The 20,529-nt window shown below is 56.0% G+C and overlaps 8 protein-coding genes across 10 annotated transcripts; 2 read left to right on the top strand and 6 right to left on the bottom strand.

The window, feature by feature from the left end:
- Nucleotides 1–334: 334 nt before the first annotated feature.
- On the bottom strand, nt 335–1,165 carry K452DRAFT_62723 (uncharacterized protein). Its single transcript, XM_033546927.1, has 2 exons — nt 610–1,165; nt 335–478 (listed from the first exon to the last, which is right to left on the bottom strand). Exons 1-2 carry the CDS (start codon nt 1,038–1,040, stop codon nt 409–411), a joined length of 501 nt encoding a protein of 166 aa, XP_033395316.1. The 5' UTR covers nt 1,041–1,165; the 3' UTR covers nt 335–408.
- K452DRAFT_62745 (uncharacterized protein) lies at nt 980–2,223 on the top strand. Its single transcript, XM_033546928.1, has 2 exons — nt 980–1,264; nt 1,448–2,223. The coding sequence occupies exons 1-2, from the start codon at nt 1,196–1,198 to the stop codon at nt 2,012–2,014; spliced, it is 636 nt and encodes a 211-aa protein (XP_033395315.1). The 5' UTR covers nt 980–1,195; the 3' UTR covers nt 2,015–2,223.
- Nucleotides 2,224–2,232: 9 nt separating this feature from the next.
- Nucleotides 2,233–6,725, bottom strand: K452DRAFT_352414 (uncharacterized protein). 3 transcript variants are annotated; one of them, XM_033545772.1, is made up of 5 exons: nt 6,314–6,725; nt 4,808–6,149; nt 4,383–4,783; nt 2,787–3,102; nt 2,233–2,601 (listed from the first exon to the last, which is right to left on the bottom strand). In XM_033545772.1, exons 1-5 carry the CDS (start codon nt 6,425–6,427, stop codon nt 2,477–2,479), a joined length of 2,298 nt encoding a protein of 765 aa, XP_033395312.1. In that variant the 5' UTR covers nt 6,428–6,725; the 3' UTR covers nt 2,233–2,476. The 3 variants fall into 3 exon arrangements, with proteins under 3 accessions (XP_033395312.1, XP_033395314.1, XP_033395313.1); XM_033545774.1 differs by lacking the exons at nt 4,383–4,783; nt 4,808–6,149; nt 6,314–6,725 and adding an exon at nt 3,305–3,418; XM_033545773.1 differs by lacking the exons at nt 2,233–2,601; nt 2,787–3,102; nt 4,383–4,783; nt 4,808–6,149; nt 6,314–6,725 and adding an exon at nt 3,675–4,203.
- A 2,740-nt stretch (nt 6,726–9,465) lies between these two features.
- Nucleotides 9,466–9,842, bottom strand: K452DRAFT_62640 (uncharacterized protein). The gene has a single exon (XM_033546925.1). It carries the CDS (start codon nt 9,745–9,747, stop codon nt 9,553–9,555), a length of 195 nt encoding a protein of 64 aa, XP_033395311.1. The 5' UTR covers nt 9,748–9,842; the 3' UTR covers nt 9,466–9,552.
- Nucleotides 9,843–10,552, bottom strand: K452DRAFT_62673 (uncharacterized protein). The gene is made up of 2 exons (XM_033546926.1): nt 10,422–10,552; nt 9,843–10,376 (listed from the first exon to the last, which is right to left on the bottom strand). Exon 2 carries the CDS (start codon nt 10,364–10,366, stop codon nt 9,938–9,940), a length of 429 nt encoding a protein of 142 aa, XP_033395310.1. The 5' UTR covers nt 10,367–10,376; nt 10,422–10,552; the 3' UTR covers nt 9,843–9,937.
- Nucleotides 10,553–10,694: 142 nt separating this feature from the next.
- K452DRAFT_232240 (uncharacterized protein) lies at nt 10,695–14,376 on the bottom strand (the record flags this gene model as incomplete). The annotated part of the gene is made up of 3 exons (XM_033537214.1): nt 10,695–10,963; nt 11,048–14,100; nt 14,165–14,376. 3 exons carry the CDS (start codon nt 14,374–14,376, stop codon nt 10,695–10,697), a joined length of 3,534 nt encoding a protein of 1,177 aa, XP_033395309.1.
- A 619-nt stretch (nt 14,377–14,995) lies between these two features.
- On the bottom strand, nt 14,996–16,736 carry K452DRAFT_289596 (uncharacterized protein). Its single transcript, XM_033540855.1, has 2 exons — nt 15,204–16,736; nt 14,996–15,142 (listed from the first exon to the last, which is right to left on the bottom strand). Exons 1-2 carry the CDS (start codon nt 16,699–16,701, stop codon nt 15,099–15,101), a joined length of 1,542 nt encoding a protein of 513 aa, XP_033395308.1. The 5' UTR covers nt 16,702–16,736; the 3' UTR covers nt 14,996–15,098.
- A 284-nt stretch (nt 16,737–17,020) lies between these two features.
- K452DRAFT_360366 (glycoside hydrolase family 71 protein) lies at nt 17,021–18,725 on the top strand. The gene is made up of 2 exons (XM_033546337.1): nt 17,021–17,208; nt 17,261–18,725. Exons 1-2 carry the CDS (start codon nt 17,128–17,130, stop codon nt 18,500–18,502), a joined length of 1,323 nt encoding a protein of 440 aa, XP_033395307.1. The 5' UTR covers nt 17,021–17,127; the 3' UTR covers nt 18,503–18,725.
- The last annotated feature ends 1,804 nt before the right edge of the window (nt 18,726–20,529 follow it).

Here is a 20,529-nt window from a genome sequence, read left to right as displayed (position 1 = left end):
TTTCTCTTCCTTCTTTTATGCCGGGGGGGCAGGGCTCATGTGTTTTTTTCTTTCTTCTGGGGTTTTCATCCAGGGAGTCGCTGGAAACAAACTCCCTTTTTCCTTTTTTTGTTGTGGTTGTTATGTTACTTTTCGGGGCCTACCAGGAAAGGAATGGAATGGAAGGGGAGAGGTCGGGTGAGTGCATGCATTGCAGACTTATATACCTGGCAGCGTTAGGGTTGGGTTACGTAGCACTGTCGCTCTCGCCGACGGGGTGATTGATGGAATGTGGCATGGGTTGATAATGAGCTTTTTTTTTCATCCACAGCTGTTGATTCTTGATTGTGAGTGTGACTGACCTACCTAGGTAGGTAGGCAGTGACTGGGGCCAGGGCGGCCTCTTACGAGTTCCTCTTTCCTCTTTCCTCAGCATCGCTCTTTCCTCTTCCATTTCTCACCCACCCACCCAAACGAGAAGGCGCTCCCATCCCATGCCCTGCCGCCCAACACCCAGTCCATCAGTCAGTCATGTGCACGCAGACAACTAGAGTACGAGTACCCGGCCACCTCCACACGAAAAGCCAAGTCGGCACACCTGCCTACCCTCTAGCGTTCCATGTCCCTTACCTTCCTAGGTAGGTATGTACGAGCCCCAGCGCCGGCCTCCTTCCGCTTGCTGGCCCCGGACGCGCCTCCGCCGTAACCCGCACTCCGATTGCCGGGCTTGGTCTTGGGCCCGCCGGGCATGACATGCATGACGTCACGGGCGCGCGCGACCATGGCTCGTGGTCGTGGGGCGCGGGGCGCGGGGCGGTTGTTTGCTGCCTGCGTGTGGACTCGAGGACGGGTACGAGTGTGCTTGTGCTTGTGAACGTGTGCCGCGGCGGAGAGGGGAGAGTTTCGGGACGGAGTTGAGAGTGCCAGAGCAGGAGAGTGTGCGGAGGTATGACGCGGATCGCCGCTAGTGCGTGCGCGTCCTGTGTGCCTGGATTGCCTGACTGCTTGCTTGCTTGTGTCAAGACAGGACAAGACAAGACGACGAACGGACTTGCACACATACACGCCCTACGTACAGGAGCATTCGCTTTTGCGGTCGAACGAACGAACGGTCGAACGAATTGGACAGAGCGGCCCGGACAAGGAAAAAGAAGAAGGCATAGCGACTGCGACTACGACGACGACAAAGACACCACCACCACCAACAGCAGAAGCCATGTCTTGGGGTCGCGGCGGCGCAGGAAACATCGGCATGGGAGAGGAGGCGAGCAGGCGCGCGGCTGAGGTGCGTGTACCTATCTAGTATGGCGTGATGGTTGTTGTTTTCCACCTATGGACTTTCATGTCATTCCGTCACTCAATGCTGGCTGCCTACCCGACAGACAGACATGACAATTGGCGTCTTCACCACCACCCCCTCACCCACATCCACCTCACTCCCACACTAACGCCCCTCCCCCACAAACAGGACACCGAAGCCGCCAACCCCGTCGTCGTCTCCCCCACCGCAACCTCGCCTACAACAACCAGCACACCCCAGGAATACGCGCACATGGGCCGCGGCGGCGCAGGGAACTACTACTCGCCCGCCACGCTCGCCCAGACGGGCGCCACGACGGACACGACGGCGCACAGCACGCCGACGGCGGAGCCACCGCTCAAGGACCTTTCTTCCAGCACCAGCCCCAACATTTCCTCCTCCGGTACCACCACGACCACACCACCCACCTCAGCATCAGCGTCTAGACCCGAAACGCCCCTCGCGCGCACCGGCCGCGGCGGCGCCGGCAACTTCGTCTGGGGCGGCGGCTCGGAGCGGTCGGCGGAGCGCGTGCGCGCGCAGCACGAGGAGCGCAAGCGGCGCGAGGAGGAGGTGCGCGCGAGCGTGCAAGCGGACGTCGAGCGTGGCTTGCCAAGGCCGGGGCGCGCGTTCTTGGGCGAGGGGAGTGGCAATGCGGCTGCTGATCCGGCGACGGCGGGGTTGGGTATGGATGCAGGAATGGGGACGGGGCTGGGGAGGGAGCGGCTGAGGTAGGGTTGGTTTGGGCGGGGGTGGGTTGATATCCTGGTTTTGGTGGTTTGGGTAGATATAGAATGGCGTGCGGATGATTGTAGCTGCATGGTATGGCATGGCATGGTACCTTATTGCCATTGGCATGCGCGGGATGCATGCTATGACAAGGCAAGGCAAGGCAAGGCAAGGCAAGACAGAACAGGACAGGACAGCAATATCACGCGCAAAAAGCACATCTTCCGTTGATGATTGAGATTCTCCGCCCACTAACAGAGCAAGCAGGAAGGGAGGAGATAGGCTCCGAAGACGGCCCAAATCCAAACCAAGCCAAGCCAGGCCCGCCAAGCCACGCGCGTCGCGTCCCCAATCCATCAATCAACCACTACTACCGAAAGCAGCGATTGGGAAGGCAAAGGTTGGGGGGGTGTGATTTAACAAATAGAGACGGCGGGCGTGCGCAAAGTCCGAAGAGGATGGGCGCGCTTACTGCTCGGTCTGGAAGTAGTTGAGCAGGATGGAGCGCTCCTGCGACTCCTCACCCCAGTCCTTGACGACGACGCAAGAGCAGTTGACGACCTTGCGGGCGTTGCCCTCGCGGTCGATCTGGCCTGTAAGGAGAGCCATGTTAGTCAAAGTGCTTCTCCCATCATCAAAACACAGCTCTCTCCCCCCACTCGACCAAGTAGAGCACTGGGGGCAGAGAAAAGAAAGAGCGAGCTAGCTAGACCTAGACAGAGAGAGAGAGAGAGAGAGAGAGAGAGAAACAAGGAAAAAGAGAGAGGAAAAAACGTACAAAGACCAGCCCACTCGCCGAGCTGCTTGCCATCAGGGACCTTGATGAGGGGGATCTTGTGCTCGGAGCAGAGGGCAACGACGAGCTTCTTGTAGGCCTCCTCCTCGCACGCCTCGTTGAGGACGCACATGTGCGCCTGGCGGCGGTCCAGCGCCTTGGAGGCCTCGCGCAGGCCGCGCGCAAGCCCGTCGTGGATCAGCGCCAGCTTGAGCACGCCCTTGAGCGCGTCAAGCACGGACATCTGGCCGCTGCTGGCATCGGCAGAGACCTCGACCTCCTGCTGCTCAACGGGGGAAGTGGGCTCTTCTCCGTCCGACTGTTACAGCTACGTTAGCTTTTTGTTTTATGTGTCCGTCGGTGTGTCTGTGTCTGTGTCTGTGTGTCTATGTGGCAATCTCCACATCCTCCTCCTCCTCCTCCTTCTCCTCCTCCTCCCACCTCGTGGTCCATATATGTATGTATCATGTGGATGTAGATGTGGGTGTGGATGTGGGTATAGGTGACTGGGTGCGCCGTACCATTGTGGGTTTTTCGGGTGGGGTTTGGGGATGTCGGGTGTTCCTCGAAGAGATGGAGATACGGAGATTTGGTGTTGTTGCTTTCGCGTGTCGTCGTTGGGTGTGAGGGGAGGGCCGTCGAAAAGTTTCCCCAAGAGGGATTTTGCGCTCCCGCCTTTGTGCCGTGAAGCGAGCTCTCTCCGGCTTGGCGCCCGGTCACGTGCCGTCTTCCTGCTCAGCACTGCCCAGGATTTTATAACCTAGGGTTCGCAGCATATGCATGCAGGGCCGTTCGCCAGCTGCAACACTGGCGTTCGCTGGTCCCTTCGACGGGCCTTGTCGATCCCCTCACGTCACTTGGCATGTACATCACCCGTCGAGTATTTGATAAGTAGGTAGTTATTGTGCTGTTATTCAACCCGCAGCTACGGAACCGAGTACGGGATTTACTTGAAAGACTTGTTACAAGACCAGCTTTATGCAGCACCGTCTTGCTCGAAAAAAGCAATTAACCAGACTCGGACGGGCGCCCGCCGCTATGGTGCGCGCAGGCTGATTTGTCCGTCCTTGATGCAAAATGAGAAGGAGGGCAACAGGCGCAATCTGATGCCAGAGCTGAGAAGCAGTACGCGCAAACTAAGTGAGGAAAACAGAGAGGTTGCGGAAGCAGCAGCAGTAGCAGCAAAAGCAGCAAAGATGAGGAACGCCATGCTATGGGGAACAAAACGAAAAAGAATCTGAATCGAAGAGGGAAATCGCCAACCAAGCCGCTGTACGCTATCATGCAGTAGAAACCCCCCAGTCAATAAAAAGTGTAGTGCAAAAAAGTGAAAACCAGTACCGTGGATATTTGAGCCTTTTCCGAAAGAGCTAGCTCCAGGGAACGCCGCGGACAAAGGAAACGTTGAACGTGTCGCTGTACAGAAGCGCCGATTAAAACCATCCGGCGCTGTGGGTATGGTTCGATTGAAAAAGTGCAAAGAAAAATGACAAAAGAATCCAGAAACTCTGGCAGTGGTAGTTGAGGTTGTGGCCAACCCGGTGGTGACTAAAACATTTACATGACGACGCAGCAGCATGCGCTCTTCTTCGGCTTCACATCCTCCTTCTCGTCGGGGTCTTGGACCCTGATAGTATCGGGCTTCCTAGAGCTATCAGGCTTGGGAGTGCGAGGACCACTGATCGTCGTGGTGGAACTGGGGACAATCGGAGGAGTCGGAGCCACAGGCTTGTTAACGGACGGCATAGTCTTGTAGCCTCCATGCTCGTTCGACTCGGACCGACGCGATTGCGGCATGCCTTCTGGCTTGGCCCGCTTGAACGAACGGATAGACCGCTTCGACTTCTCCCGCTTGAGCTCGGGCTCAGGATGGGGTTCTTGACGAGACTGGGGCGGCTCAGGCTCCGACTGAGGCTCCGGCTGAGGTGTTGGTTGAGGCTCCGGCTGAGACGGCAGTTGAAACTCTGGTTGAGGTTCCGGCTGAGCCTCTGGCTGCGGCTCTGGTTGTTGATGCTCCTGGTGACTTTCTTCCTCTGACGCTGATTCTTGAAGTTGGTAGTTCGGAGGCCACGCCTTCTCATCCAACAACTTCTTCTCGTGGTCATAGATTGTACCGTCATTTCCTTCTTTCACCCATTGTTCTTGGGCTATCCGCTTGGCATGCGTGGGGACCAACTGCTTCTCCGGAGGCAACCTCGGGTCAGGCTTAAACATGGTAGCAAGCCATGGCGCCTCTCCCTCAGGACGATTGATGGGATTCTTTGGACGATCATTACCGCTTGTGCGCGGCCGCGGAGTTGATGCCGTCCTTGGCTTGGGCTGCGACACATTGCGAGCCATCGTGCTTGCCTTCCTACTTCCAGTAGTCGTAGCAGCCTTGGCAGGCATCTGGGGCCTTTTGACGGACGTGGGCGCCGACGTGGCCGACTTTGGAGGCTTTGACTTCTTCGTCGTCGTTGTCGTCTTTTTCTTCTGACCACGCTCTTCTTCGCTCCCTGTTGTCGATCGCGTGGAATCCACATCGTCCAGTAACACCTGACTACCAACACTTCCACCCCTCCTGCGCGGCTTCGGAAGAACAATGCCCTCTCCAGGGACGTTAGACCATGCGCCGCTATTGCTGCGACTCCGCGGCAAAGGCGCGTCTCTCTCGACGAAATTGTTGGGTATGGGCGCCGGGCTGGCTCTGGCAAGGGGAATTCTTGAGGTGCCGGGGCGAGGAGCAGGGCTGCGGGCGTTGTTCTTCTCGCGGTCCGCCGCTATCTCTTCTGGTGTAGGCAGGCCGATCGGCTCGTGTTTGTCCTCGGGCTCGTCTTCTGCGGGTATGGGTGAAACCATGCGCATCTTCTTTTCCTCCTGGTGGAGCCGGCTGTCGCCCTTGGCCGACGTGTCCCTCTTCCTCCCAGCAACTCTAGACCTGCTGCTAGACCTGCTCTCTGAACTGTTTGCGCGCGGAAGGAAGCCAGCCTCTTCCAGCTCAGTCCTCTCGATCTGAGCAAGCTTGTCGCGATGTATCCAGTAGCCATCCTGCCTCTCCACCTCTTCCGTCTCCTGCGGCTGCTCGTACTCCCACGGCTCGTTCCGGATGTTGGGTGAGGCCTGGCGGCTGTTCTGCTTGTACAGCTCCAGCAAGCTGTCGGCCTCGCTTTGGCTGCTTTGTTTCCTGCCCAGGGAGTCGCCCTTGCGGGGCATCAAGTAGGCGTCAGTGGCGTGGGCGGACTTGTTGGAGCGAAACGAGTCCATGGTGTCGTTGCGGCGCTGGGCGTGACGGGGGACGCCGTTGGCCTGCTGGTACGAGACAGGTTGACGGGAGTAGGCCTTGGACACATCGTGCGACATGTATGCTTTTGGGTCATAGAAGGCGTTCTGCGTGGAGCCAGTGGCGTTAGCAGCGAAGATCTCAGCAAGAGGGTTGTCAGGGAGGATCGCTGCAGCAGGCACAAAGACGGGGCCGCGGCTAGCGCCGGCAGTACTGCAAGTAGCCGAGGACAGCGACCCGAAAGCGTGGATGGCATCGACGTGTTACCTACCTCGTGGTTCAAGGGAACGGCATAATCCCAGGAGCTGCGATCGCCATGCGAGCTGCTCGGCGGTGTAATAGTCGGGACCGCCTGGGTATGAGAGACCATTGCCATGGACCGCATTTAGCGACGGGGCGAGGGTGAGCCACGCAGCAGGCTGCAGGACACTGGGCCCGGAGAGGGCTTTTTTTGTGCAAGACGGTGGCGCGGCGGTGGTGTTGAGGGAGAGGGCGACAGGGATCTGCTCCTCTTACGGCGGCGGCAGCGGCAGGAGTCAAAAAATCAGACTTTTTGACGGCAGCGTCCCGAGCAAAGGTGCTTCAGGCCTGCGACTACGGCAGCATTTGCGTCGGAGACGCTAGGCACGAAAAGACGGCGGCTTTCGGGGGGGGTTGGGCAAATTGGCTGGTGACGTTTCGGGGGGTGTGTGCAGCGCGGGGCTTGAGCGGAACGGGGGGGGTGGATGGGAGTGGGAAGTGGGCGGCGACTGACAGCTGGAGGAGAGAGCCACCACCGCAGGGCCACTAAAAAACGAGGGGCGAATGGATCAGAGGGAGCGGGACGGGAGCGGTGGCGGGCGGAGAGAGTATGTTTATGGGGGAGGGAAGCTCCCATCGAGAGAGAGAGAGAGAGAGAGCGAAGGCTCGTCTCATTCGCTGCGCCGTCCAAGCGATGCACGGGCTCAACGGCGGAGCTAGCTATTGCATCTTTAATCTCATCCGGCGTCCACGCTTGCATGGGCTGTCACGATAGCTTCACGCACCCTTCCCTTCCCTTCCCTTCCCTCCGGGCCCTCCGCGCTGCGCCACAAGCTAGCTACCTACCCTCTCTCCCTCCTCCTCCTCCTCCTCCTCCTCCCTCTACCTCTTCACTACCTCTTTCTCTCTTCCCCTATCTCTTGCATCTCCGCTCCACATCATGCGCCCACTCTCCACACCACGTCAGCAGTCCGACAGCGGCTCTTCACTGCCAGCGGTGTGAGGCTGTCGCATCCATGTCGCCCTCTCGTGCCGCTGACTTGGCGTTTCATGACTCTCCATCGCTCAACTTCTTGCCCTTCTCGTCCAACCAAATCCGCCGCCACCCGCAACCCCGCGTCTCTAGCTCCAGTTTATCATGGCTCGATCCGTCTCACTTGAGCCTCGCAGTCGCTTCAAAACCCTTTGTCTCCATCCTCCCTCGGTCCGGCCGTAGTGTCCGTCGCTTTTCTCCACAACCCAGCGCCCAATCTATCTGCCTGATGAGGGCGCACGGGCGACGGCACCTCAGCACTGCTTTTTTTTCCCGCCCCATCCGCACGTCAGTACCGCGCCCACTGATGTTCGCCATCGCTGTTGGTCGGGCACCTCGTATGATTCCAGCACAACAGGCCACCCGACGACCATCCACCGTGACCTTGGTATCGAACTTTGTATGACGTATTGCTTTAGGCACCCGCCCGGACGACCGTCCTACTGTTATAACACCAAGTCTCGAAAATATGAAGTCCGCATCCTGAATCCTCCGACAAGATGTGCCTTGACGAAACGACGTTGTCGCGAGCTCGAGCCCGTGTTTGGAAACGATCGTCATCTAAGGGGTACCGACTGTTCACAACCACAGATTTACTAACATACTACCGCAAAAAGGATGGTACAACCCTTTGCGCCTTTTATCCAGGGAGCTTGTATGGCGTCAGCACTCTGTTTCTTAGGCATCGCTCCGAGACACCACCTCCGACGGACTAGAACTAGGTTCCAACATCTAATGGACTTCGAGCATGAGCGTGACTTGTCTGAAAACACCTTCTACCCCTCTCAAACATCGAAACGTAGTCCTCTTATGAACAAATTTCGGACGTATACTAGAAAGGTTTTATTTCAGCAGTGGACTCTCATTCCGAAACTGCTGGATCTACGATGCACAAAACATGCAGTACGGCAACCAGCCCCGCGTCAACAGCAACCTTCGAGGGCATGCGAGCATTCTGGGATTGAGAAACAGCATACGTGATTGTGTCAGGAAAAATCTCCAGTTCTAGCGCTACCATTACCATCACTACCACCAACCACTCTAGCGCGCCAATAACCAGGCCCGTTTGGCTGCGTTTCATAAATGCTGTTGCAGCCAGCCAAATACCTGGTGATTCCAGGCAACCAGCAAATCTATATTGCCAATAATCTTCGTTTCTCTGGAAGGGTAAGACGCAGTGGTGACTAGCATATATGAATGCTCTCGAAAGTGTGGTCACTTGATAAACACAGTCGCATTAACGCCCTAACAGCTAGATCCGAGACTAAGAATTAAATGGGACCAAAACGGAAAGGTTAATAGTATATATAGACTCTCGTACAAATAGTTCCTCGCCGTCACCTACTCGCACGCGTATCGACAACTTGTCTCGCTCGACACAACACTTATAAATAGTGCACCCGCAAGAGTTATGTACTCATTCTTCTCGACAACACCTTTCAGTCAACACGAGACTGGCACACTTTAAACGTGTAGGCAACCGTGTTGTCTGGCCAAATTCTACGTCCTCAATCGCTCTTTGCTGCCTCCAGTGCAACACACCTTCGACTTGAGCTGTCGATGACTTTGTCGTGGGCTCGAATTGATGATTGTTTGCATGGAGTTTTGATGATGAGCTTCATGTCTACTTGCGTATGCTGATTGGTTGTTTGGAGTGGTGCAGTTGATAAGTAGGGACTAAATTGCAACATTCATTCATGATGGGCTGCTGTTCTGTTGGGTGACTATGACAGAGATATTGCGGGGTCAAAGCCAGGGTATCTCATAGTAGAAGCAACGACATGGGTACAGGTCTCTAAGTACTATACCTAGATAACTAATCTTCAAAGAACCAATCGATTCTTCGCCATTCTCGTGGCTCCACAGCAAGTGCCATGCCATATGTCTCGTCGTCGACGTCAAGGAAAGAGTATACTAGTACACAACTAATCGCTCCATCGCTGGTCTCAAGTTACATGAGACAGGTAAGTAAGCAACGGAAATCCAACGGGTCCGCCTTTTCCCGAGACAATAAATCATTCGACACGCGCACCCGCGCCCATCTCACCACCAAGAGGACATAGCCACCACCGCCACCGCCAGACCCCCGCGTCACGTCCACGGCGCATCACCCGCATCTCAGCAGCCCATCCGCACGCGAACGATCAGCATGACAATCGTTAATCCCCGTGCCATATCATAAGGCTGACAGACAGGGTAAGGTATGCACAACACGTGAACAAGCAAGAACCCGCCTCTCACGCGTCCTCTTGTCCATCAACCAACCAACCAACCAGCCACTCAGCCAGCCAGCCATCATAACTGCCGCGCAGCCGGCCACCCGCTCGAATCACATCCACATCTACACCCACACGCACCTCGCACAAATGCACATTCCTTGTCCCCATCCGCATATATCCATATCCATATATGTAGAGCAACGCTATCGGCATATATTTGGGTATCCGAGATTTCTTATGTATGAATGTATATACCGCCTACAGCTATATCAGGGAAAAAAAGAGAAAAAAAAAAAAAAAAAAAAAAAAAAAAAAAAAAAAAACCATATTCATCCACGGCGAAAGAAGCGGCGAGAAAGCGGATGATGATGATGGGGTGGGAGAGGGGAAAGAAGAAACAAAATCAAAAATCAATGAAAGGAAATATGGAAATAAGAATAGGTAGATGATTTAGATACTTGGCTGCTTTCTCTTTCTCTCTCTTTCTGTACTCGTCCTGGCGGCGGGATCCCTGCCCAAACCCGCGGTCCGGAGAATAATAGCCAGGACTGTCCGTGATCTGTTTGCTCTCTTGTTGTTGTTGGCGTGTGAGAGTGTTTTTCTTCCTTTTTCTTCTTTTTTTTTCTACCGTTTTCTCGTTTCTTTCGTCTTCCTCTTGATGCGCCGAGCGTGCGTAGCGTTGCGTGCGCGCGAGCCTGATTGACCACCGACAGACATTGCTTGCTTGCTTGCGTGCGTGCGTGCTTGCTTGTTTGCTTGTTTGTTTGCCTTTGGGCTTTTTTGGTATCCTTTCATCGTGTCGAATTTGCAGTAATAAGTCCTCGTTCGCCATATTCTTTCCCGTGGCCCCTTCCGCCCTCCACCCCCTCCCCCCACCAGGCTGCCATGTTTCCACTCTCCTTCTTCCACCCGCCTATCTATCCTAGAAATGTGTATTCTTTCTGCTTCCCAACAACAATATGCAACCATCCGGACTACCACATACACCCACCACCTTCCCTCCCTTCCTTGCTTGCTTCCTTCCTGCCTACACAGCACCAACTGCCTGCCACACCCACCCTCCTGTGCAGCCCCATCTCAAAGCGCACAAGTGGCGCCCCCTCCACTGCACCCATCCATCGTCATGCTGCTGCTGCCGCCGCCGACAACAACGCCATCTCCTAACCCTGCATCTTACACCACGGGTGCTCCAGCACCTGCCCGATACTAATGCGCTCATCGACGTCACGGTTCAGCATGAGGCGGATCAAGTCGATGCTCTCCTCGCTCATGATGTACGGCACGCGCAGATCGTGGTCCATGATCTCGTCGATGCTGTAAAAGGGGTTCTCCTTGTACACGATCGTGTATAGCAGGATGCCCAGCGCCCACACGTCCTGCTCCTTGCCACGGTACGACTTGCCGGCAAGCACTTCGGGCGCGGCGTAGTCTGTTGCGATGCGACAGGGGCGCTTGGTTAGTCACCTCTTATTTTACTGGAAGAAGAGAGGGAAAGAAAGAAAGAGAAGCTTACCGATCGTGCCGACAAATACGTCAAACGGCCCGTTCTTTATGTACGCCGCTGAGCCAAAGTCGATCAGATTGATGTTACCCTCGCCGTCGAGAACAACGTTCTCATCTTTAATATCGCGGTGTACGACCTTGGCTTTCGTGTGCAAGTGATGCAGCGCCTCGGCCACCTGGACAAAAATCTTACGACACTCGTTCTCGTCCATGTTGACTCGCAGCTCGATGTAGTCAAACAGATCCATACCCGGTAGCCCGTGCGGCACCATCTCGATGTAGTAGTTAACGTCGTCTTCGAAAAAGTCGGCCATCTCGACAATGTTGGGATGCTTTAAGCCGTCCCGCCGCAGATAATCAAGCACGTGGATTTCAAGCGGCACCGTACCCAATCGACGGTCGCGGGTCCAGGTGTCGACAAGGATACGTCGTTTGGTGACGTACTTGATGACCATCTTCTTGTTGCTGTTCTTGTACCGACATAGCTTGACCTGGCCGTAAGCACCTTGGCCCATGTCCTCGAGAACAACAAAATCATTAATGGTCTTCTTTTTCGATGGTGGGGCTGGTTCTTGTGTTTCTTCAGGTGCTTTCGGAGGCACGGGCACTTCTGCTACGGGTTGCTCTGTCGCTTGCTTGATCTGCTTCGTCAAGAGGGACACGCCAGTTCCAGGAGGGGTGTCTCTTTTGGAGCTATCGGTAGATTCTGCCTCTTCGGGATGCAGCATGCTGACGCTCTGCCCAGGAGACGGCTGGTGGGGCGGCGTGGCAGGTCTCGAAATCAAAGGAGTGATGGGCCCGACGCCGTGGGTAGCCGCATGCAAATGTCTCGAGTATGTGACCCAGAGCGCATACACGACTTCAGATGAGGGTGGTACAACGCGCTCTTCGTCCTCTACGATGACGTGGTCTTCAAACTTGGGTGTCTTATCGCTTTTAACGACTCTCATTTGCACATCGACCATTATTTCTGCGCCATCACGATGCCTAGCTGGAAGGCCACTGGGCCGCAGGAAGATGGCAGCTGCATCCTCTTTGCCCTCTCTAATGGCGAGCAAAGCTCGTGCGCGACGGAAGCTGTGCTCTGGAATGACGATACCATCGACCAGACTGATCTGATCTTCATCGGTCATGACATGGAGGATCTTGTCAAAGCTTGGGAGCAGCTCGGTGATGTGCAGCCCGTCGGGTTTGTCTTGACCGAAGAGGGCTGAGGAAAAGACGGTGTTGGAGCTAGTGATCTGAAGGGTGCTGGCGGACAGAACGACGATACCGGCAATGTGGGGGAAGCTAGAGACGCGGAATGTCGGCTCCTCCGGCACCTGGTGCACGGTAATGGGAATGTTAATGCTATTTTGGGTGCGAGCGGTGAAGGTCTTCAGCTCGGCGATCCTGTCGAAATCCAGCGCACCCGTGTTCGTACCGGGAATGCGTGGAATTTCAGGGATCAGCCGCGCAAGGTCCATCCCTCGCCGCACCCGTTCCGTGCCCCAGATGGCCTCGATGCTGCCCTGGCCCTTGACGACGGACCCGATTTCGTCCACGGTAACGAAGACGACGTCTTCTGCGATTTCCTCGAGCACCCAAATCAAGCCTCCGCGCTTCTCCTTGACCCATAGACTTGCGGCTCCCGTTGCACCATTCCGCTTCTGGATGGGCACCACGTCGCCGCAAAGGAGCACGCCTCGAGACTTGTTGGCTTGATGGTTCAGGCCGCCTTTGACGGTTTTCCGGGCCATCATCGATGAGCCGCTCCCATCATCGGTCTTGGATCGTCGCGATTGGGCAACCTGCCGTGAAGACGGTTTACTCAAAAGTTTTGCCGTGACACCATTGCCCTTGGCTAACCCCACTGTGCCTGCTGGATTTGGCTTTTGATTTTGGTTCGGGACATTGTTCGCTTGCCGCGAGCCAACTTCGGGGTCTTTCAGCTTCTCTTCCAACCATTTCCTCCTCTCCGGCTGCACAACTTCCAGAATGCCCATTTTCCGCACCTCTTGCCGTGTCACGCCGAACACAAGACACGCTAGGTCGTTCGCTGCAGTGATGGTCCAAGGAGACTGCGCTTCAGTGGTAAAAATGGCTTGGGCGGCTGGGGCCCAACGACTACCGTGTCCGTGAGGTGCCGAAGCCGCATGTGACCCCGTAACCGACGTAACAGATTGCGTGCCGGTGGTGGAAGCTGTAGCGGGGGGAACAATGTGGGAGTCGAGTGCCGCAGGTTCTGCCGAGACGTAAGGTTGGGCAAGGGCGTCGTGAAGTTTGCTTTGGATGCTTAAGGGTCCGGTGTCGGTGTAGGTCCTCTTCAAAGCCAGTCGGGATACGCGATGCGGCGGTGACGAGGTCGGTGAGACACCGGAGTCCCGAGACACGACCTTGGCAATGGCTTCACCACTTGCTTGCTTCTCCAACAAAAGCGAGTCTTCCCCGGGTGTTTTGTTTTCAATCGGCGAGAAGGGGGCGTCGCTCTTGGGGCTGGTTACAGCCACGTTCTCGTCCAGAGGCTCCGGGCTCTCCGTCCGCGGCACGAAGTTCTTCTCGAATATGTTGTCTCCAGAGGTATCGGCCGGACCTGTGATGGGGCCTGGTACACCCAGGCCATGCGCCTGCTGGGCCTCCTGCCCGATCAAGTTTGCCCGAGATAAAAGGTCCACCATGCTCTGGACTTCCTGATCACCGCTCAAGCGCGCCTGTGCATTGGCAATTCCCGGATTTGTAGCAGCCCATCCCAGCTTGTCTCGCATGAAGTCTATGGAGCGCTTCAGGACGTTTTGCCGGTTGTGCATGAAATCCTCGGATTGGTGGGCAAAGGAGAAGGAATGGAGTGATTCCGAGGGGAAACGGGAGAGGTCTTCGGAGAATTGCCAGGTCGGGGAGCTCGGACCGGAGGGCAGAGTGGTCGAGGGATGGCGGGTGGGAGGGATGGAGATGTTTATGGAGCCGGCTCTCGAGGGCCCAGCGGAGGTGGGGGTGGGTCCTGTTCTGACGGACTGTTGGCGCTGCCGTATGCGACGCAGGCCTGAAGCTCCAAGACCATGCTCGTGTTCGGGAACGATGGGCGACCTGGCAAAGCAGCATTTTCATCAGCCTTCAGCGCCGCAGCACGCACCCGCGGCGAGGGACCAACCTCGTCAGCCTGTCATAGTCACGCAAGGAACCTGCGTCGAACGACATGCGCGGCCGCACGGTGTTCACGGAGAGGGACGGGTTGGATTGGGACAGCAGGTTGGTCGTGCTCTTGTTCTTGGCGAGCTTGTAGTCGCCGAGCGAGGGCGAATCTGGCGTCGACGGCTCCGGGGAGGTGGTGCTTGAGGGTTTGGAGCCTACGACGACGCACATCAGAGCGGTTCTGGCGGTTCTGGCGGATCTGGCGGATCATGGCACGCTCATAAATACACGCGGCTGCAGAGGCATGCGCACAGCGCCACAGCACGCGGGCAGCAGCCGCGGAGGGGCGGGCAACGGCGGAGAAGGCGACTCACCATTGTCATTTGGCGTGCTCATTACCATGGGACAGCTGACTTAGGCCAGCTAGCCGGTGGTAGTGGGCGCGGGTGGTTGTACAGGCAGCGGCGGCGTGAGGGCGGCTTGGGCGGCGAGGACGAGGGTGGCACAGGGCGCGCGAGGGAGAAGCAGAGGGCGGACGAGCGAAGCAAGAGAGATGGCGAGGGTCCTCGGCGGACGCTGGTTCGGGGGGGGGGGGGGGGAGGATCTCGAAGCTCTTCGCTCGCACGGGGCCTGGACGACAGAGAGAGGCGGCTCGTGATGTGCGCGACAGACAGACACACACACACGTGAGATGGGCGAGTGGGCGAGGGGTAGAGTAGTAGAGTAGTAGGAGTAGGTAAACCAAGACTTCTTTCTCTCTCAATAATCCTCAAGGTGCTGGCTCTGGCTGACTGGGCTAAGCTTGCGCGCTGGGGCTCAGGAAGAGCCGAAGCGCCGAGCGAGCCACTCTCTTCCCCAACCTGCATCATCGCGCATCTGCCATAGCTTGATAGCTCTCCACTCCACACCTTACCCGCCAGATGTTCGCCACCCGCACCCCCCTCCGCCGCCTCTCACCGCAGCCGTTCCTTGTGCTCCTCCCAGAAGTTCCTGCATGCTGCCAGTGAAAGACACGTTAGCGCCTGGTCTCACTCCGCCTTGACTCCACCACCACATACCTCGATGCATGCTCAATTGGTCCATCCACCATTCGCCAAAACTATCCTCCACCTCCACGTCCACCTTGCCCACCCGCTCATTCCGCTTGAGCCCGCACAACGCACACTGTCTCAGCGCTGTCACCGCGCCCTCGGATTCTTTGGCCGTCCGCACCGCCATCGTCTCCGCCATCTCGGGCACATGTCCGAGCCCTCCGACCTGTGAGTTGACCGATGCCGCTACGGTCCGCAGCCGTCCCACCTGCTCGCGCCATGCCCTCACCACGTCCGCCGCCTCACGATCTTCCTTGGTCGACTCGCTGCGGTCGATTGACGTCAGCTTCATGCCGCCCTGGCGCCCTGCGGGTGCAATCCGCATGCCCTGCGCGAGAAACGTGTCGCGCTTCCAGCGTAGCTTGCGTCCCGCAATGACACGCGCGGCCACCGTGCCAATGGCTAGATAGCCGTGGAGGAAACGAAACGTAGCTGTATCGGCAAGGATCTTGTTCTTAATGTCTTGTGGTTGCGACGAAAGGGGCTGGAAGAGGGAGCTTTGGGCAGCGGAAAAGATGGGTGGGAACAGGGTGAGAAGGAGAGCAGGCGGAGGAATGTTGGTGGGGGGAAGCTCGCCGGGGCGCGGATCGGAGATGGTGCGAGGTTGGGGGATGGGAAGGGCGGAGGGCTGGGATGCGGACGAAGCGGGAGTGGTTTCAGTGAAGTCGTCCCAATCATCGAGAGGGTTGTGGACCGGTTTTGGTGTTGGCTTGGGAGCTGGCTTTGGCGTCTTGGCGACCTGAGGCTTCGGAGGTGTCTTGACAGCTGCTGGTTTGATGGGACTGGCAGCCGAGCGTCCTTGTGCAGCGAATTTTGCCACAGTGTTTGTCTTCCAATCGGTCTTCTTGGAAGATGGAGCAAGTGAGCTTAGTGGATCACTGAGCTCCAGCTCGTCTATGAGGCTGTCGATGTTCAAGGCCGTGGTTGAGGCTCCGCCTTCAAAGTCTCCAAAATCGTCGTCCTCCTCCTCGGAGACGGAGAGGTTCTCAGCATCAAACAAGACATTCGGATCACGTGGCGGGGCCGGCGTGGGGGTCTGTTGCACGGCTGGCTTCGGCGTCTGTGTCTGCGGAGGGTCCCAGGAACCAAAATCAAACAGGTCGTTTTGTGGAGGGGCCGTGTTCAGCGCCGGTGTTGGAGCCTTTGCGACGGGTGGGGTGGAGGCCGACGAGGGTGATGCAAAGGCGCGGAGCGACTCCCAAGGATCCGACGGCTGGGTATTTTTAGAAGTCGCGGCTGGAGTGGCATCCTCAAAATCACCCCAATCGTCGTTAGCTTGGGCAGGGGCAGGGGCCTGAGCATTGGCGGAAGATGGGTTCAAATCGGCGAGATCGTCGAAGAACGAGAAGCGCTGTTGCTGGCGTTGCGGCTGCTGTTGCGGGGGAAGCGGACGTGGGGTTTGCTGTGTCGGCGGCGGCGGCTGCTGGCCTCCGCTGCCAAACTCGGCCAGCAGATCGAAAGACATTTGGGGTGCAAGCGTACAGTTTTACTTACACAGAGAGGGTGCCGAGGCTGAGAGGGTGGATGATTGTTGGTCACTGCTGGCCCCCTTGCCGACCGGCCGGGGCCGAGCTCGACATCATCGTCGTGCTTTTTGCATCCTCGCGCCACTACGGAGGGCTTCGTAACGGCGCCCGCTTTCCGCCCCCATGAACTTGCCTCGATGAGGTTGTCCTCCGGGCCGCCGCCGCCCGGTTGTTTTCTCGTGCCACGGGAGTGAGATGTCTGAGCTGATTGACGAAAAATGTAGGTATAAAAGCTCACGCTTGATCTGCCGTCTTCCTGCCTCATCGGCCTTTTGTTGCACCTGGTCGTCATCTCCCGCCTTAGGTCTCATCTTACTTTCCCATTCTTTGCTATCCGCTTTCTCTGTCGTCGCATAGTACGCATCATGAAGCTTGTCTTAGCTTTAGCGTCACTCGCTGCCTTTGCCGGCTCCGCGGCGGCTAAGGCTGTCTTCGCACATGTCATTGTAATATTTCTTCTTCCTTCTTCTAATGGTCCGCTGCTAAACCTGCTTCAAGGTCGGCGTCGCTCAGTCGTACACAGTAGCGCAATGGGAGTCGGACATCGCCCTCGCACAAGCCGCTGACATTGATGCCTTTGTCCTCAATATCACGCCTCCGTGGTCCGGGTCAGCAACTGAGACGCAGGTTGCCAACGCCTTCAAAGCAGCCGAGAGCACCGGGTTCAAGCTCTTCTTCTCCTTTGACTATAAAGGAAACGGTCAGGCTTGGTCGGCCTCAGACATCATCACTGTTTTGCAGACTTACGCAAGCAATGACTATCACTACAAACACAACAGCCTCCCTCTCGTATCGACGTTTGAGGGCACTGATGCTGACAACATCAATGACTGGTCCACGATCAAGTCCCAAGTCTCTAGCGACATCTTCCTCGTGCCTGACTGGACATCACTTGGTACTACCGAATTTGCAACGCACTTGGACATCGTTGATGGCGCCTTCTCATGGGACATGTGGCCCGAGGGCCCCAACAACATGACCAATGCCTCAGACGTAGCCTGGACGAACGCCATCGGTAGTGACAAGGCCTACATGATGGGCGTTTCACCTTGGTTTTACACCGATTTGCCTGGCTACAACAAGGCGTGGGTCTGGCGTGGCGATAGCATGTGGCATGAGCGATGGCAGCAAGCCATCGACCTCCAACCCGAATTTGTCGAAATCGTTACCTGGAATGATTACGGCGAGTCGCACTACATTGGGCCAATCTGGTCCGACGGCATCCCGCAGGGTGACAACATCAATGCCCACACTTACGTCGATGGCATGCCACACGACGCCTGGCGCGATCTACTGCCCTACTATATCTCTCAGTACAAAACTGGCTCCGCAGATGTAACGACTGAGAAGCTGCAGTACTGGTACCGACTCACACCTGGTGCGGCCGGCACCACTGAGGCCACGGGCAATAACTGCAAGTCGGACATCAACATCTACGGATACCAGACATGTTACGACCCGAACGAGATCGCGGAAGACGGAGTGTTTGTCACAGCGTTGTTGAGCAGCCCGGCCACAGTCACAATCAAGATCGGCGACAATGATGCGACATCTTTCGAGGCCACTGCTGCTGGCGCAAACCATTTCTCTCGTCCCTTTAATGGCCAGACGGGCAAGGTGGTCATTTCGATCGTACGCGATAGTGCCACAGTGCTGAGCGGTACTGGTGAGGCTATTCTGGAGAAACCTACGAGCGGTGTCACGAACTACAACGCTTGGGTTGGCGGAGTCAGCGCGTAGTAGGTGCTATTATAACTGTAGTATACTTATAAGCAATCAGGTGTCGAAACTTTTTATTTCTTGTCGGATCTGCCAGCATCTTGGGTGGAATTTTCTCATGACATATTTCAAGCTTTACTTTTGTCAAATGATAGAGATATGTACAAGTGTATAGAACCGGTTCTTGCTATGCAAGTCGTTACTCATTCTTTACTGTGCGGTTCAAACGTTTCTTCTTGCTGTCAGGTTGGGTTATCTTTTCGAATTTGAAATGAAGGGATGGACTGATTCGTCCATAACTTCAGAAAAAACGCAGCATATTTCTCTCAAACAAACTTAAAAATAGTATATAGCCGCCGGTAACAATGCCTCAGCGCTCAAAAGCGGGATCATGAACGTTGAAAGATTGCTTTCAAGTACAAATATCTAGCCAATCAGTGAAGATACAGTCTCTTTTGACATAAATCTCAGCATCTAAAGCACGCATCATCGTGACACAGAAAGACATTTCCGGGTACCAATCATGCAGTCCCTGTCGGCTAAAGCCCGTGCATGGTCTAGTCTGGACCCCACTCTTCTCCCGCCGGTCGCCAAACCACATCAGGGAATTTCCAACGACATGTCACGCCTTGGTCGCCGACAGCTGCCTTCAGCCCCATCAACTTCAAACTCTATGTCACTGGAGAGCCAGGAACGCATGGCCGGTGGTCGTTATGCTGTTTGTGTTGAGGGCACACTCGCATGGGTTGGTCGATGGCTGCATCTTACGAGCTTGAGCTTGATGTGAGTCGCTGCATTCATTGTTTGTTGGTCATTCACAAGAAAACAATGCCTCGAAGTTGGTCAGCTTTGATTGTATTGTTTGATAGTTATACTTTCATACAGGAACAAAGACCAAGTCGATGACAAGCCTGCCCTGAGAAGTCTGTGTTCTGATTGCCCGCAAATATGAAAGAACTATCTAAGAATATGTATTTGTAGAACTTTGAGCTCCCATTAGTGCAACATTGCCATGCGATAACGCCTAGCTAAATACACCTAGCTGAGCAATCGTCCACCTGAAACCGAGTAGAGACGCGAGGACGAGCAAGCGCCAATTCAAGGCCAAGGTGATATAGGATGGGCAGAGAAAATCCCACGGAAGACAAGGTCCGTCCTGGACTTTCCCTCCATACAGAGACACAACCGGATGCGCTTACCCCAGAGACATGGCCCATGGAAATGCGTAGCCCCAGAACTCTCGACTCGCGTCGATATGTGAGCCGGTGTCAACTGGCTCAGGGAGACTGCTGCTCAAACTCGGTGGTGTGACCTTCATGGGTCGCAAGACGTGCGGCGTCCCAAAGAGGCTCCCGGGAATCCACAAGACGTATCAATGCCGTACAGGCTAAAGCCATCGTTATCACCAACGGCCCTGCTTGAACCGGACTGCGAACAGTACCGGGAAGGCTTCAGGTGGTTGGCCAGCGCTGCAGTGGACTTTGTAGCGGTCTGCGTCAAGAAAGTCAGCACAAACTTCAGCAGTGAGAGTGAGGTGAGGTGAGGTGAGGATGACTTACCAAGGGCGCCGATAGCGGCAGAGCGAATCATGCCAACCGTTTCGGAAGCACTCAATGTGGTTCCGTGAACTTGGTCCTCGGGTCAGCAGCCAAATCAGAGACTTGTGTGGAGGAAGAAAAAAGAGAGTGGAGGGGGCGGGGGCGGGAGGGAGTATTTAAAGATGCGAGGCGCTAGCGGGCGGGCGGCCCCCGATCACTTGTCACATGCTAGAACTTGCTCGTAAGTTCGCTGCCAAGGCCTGAACTTGCCTTAACTGTCATACACGCAACTGCTTCAGTAGCCAATAAACCCGTGAGAAGCAGTGCAAGGCTTCTCTCGCTCACTGACGGCTGGATTTAGGCCCTTTGGTCACACGTTATCCCCAAGTAAAAGTGACACTGATTATGATTAGGATGTCTGATACAAACTGGTGGGCCATTTGTGCCGCAGCGTGTTCAATCATACGGCTCTACTTCACTTCAAGATAGAACAACAGGAAAGACGGTTGC

This window comes from Aplosporella prunicola, assembly GCF_010093885.1.
Source record: "Aplosporella prunicola CBS 121167 unplaced genomic scaffold K452scaffold_19, whole genome shotgun sequence".
NCBI lineage: Eukaryota > Fungi > Ascomycota > Dothideomycetes > Botryosphaeriales > Aplosporellaceae > Aplosporella > Aplosporella prunicola.
Note: the sequence above shows the minus strand (reverse complement) of the source record. Positions and strands in the feature narration are given on the sequence as shown.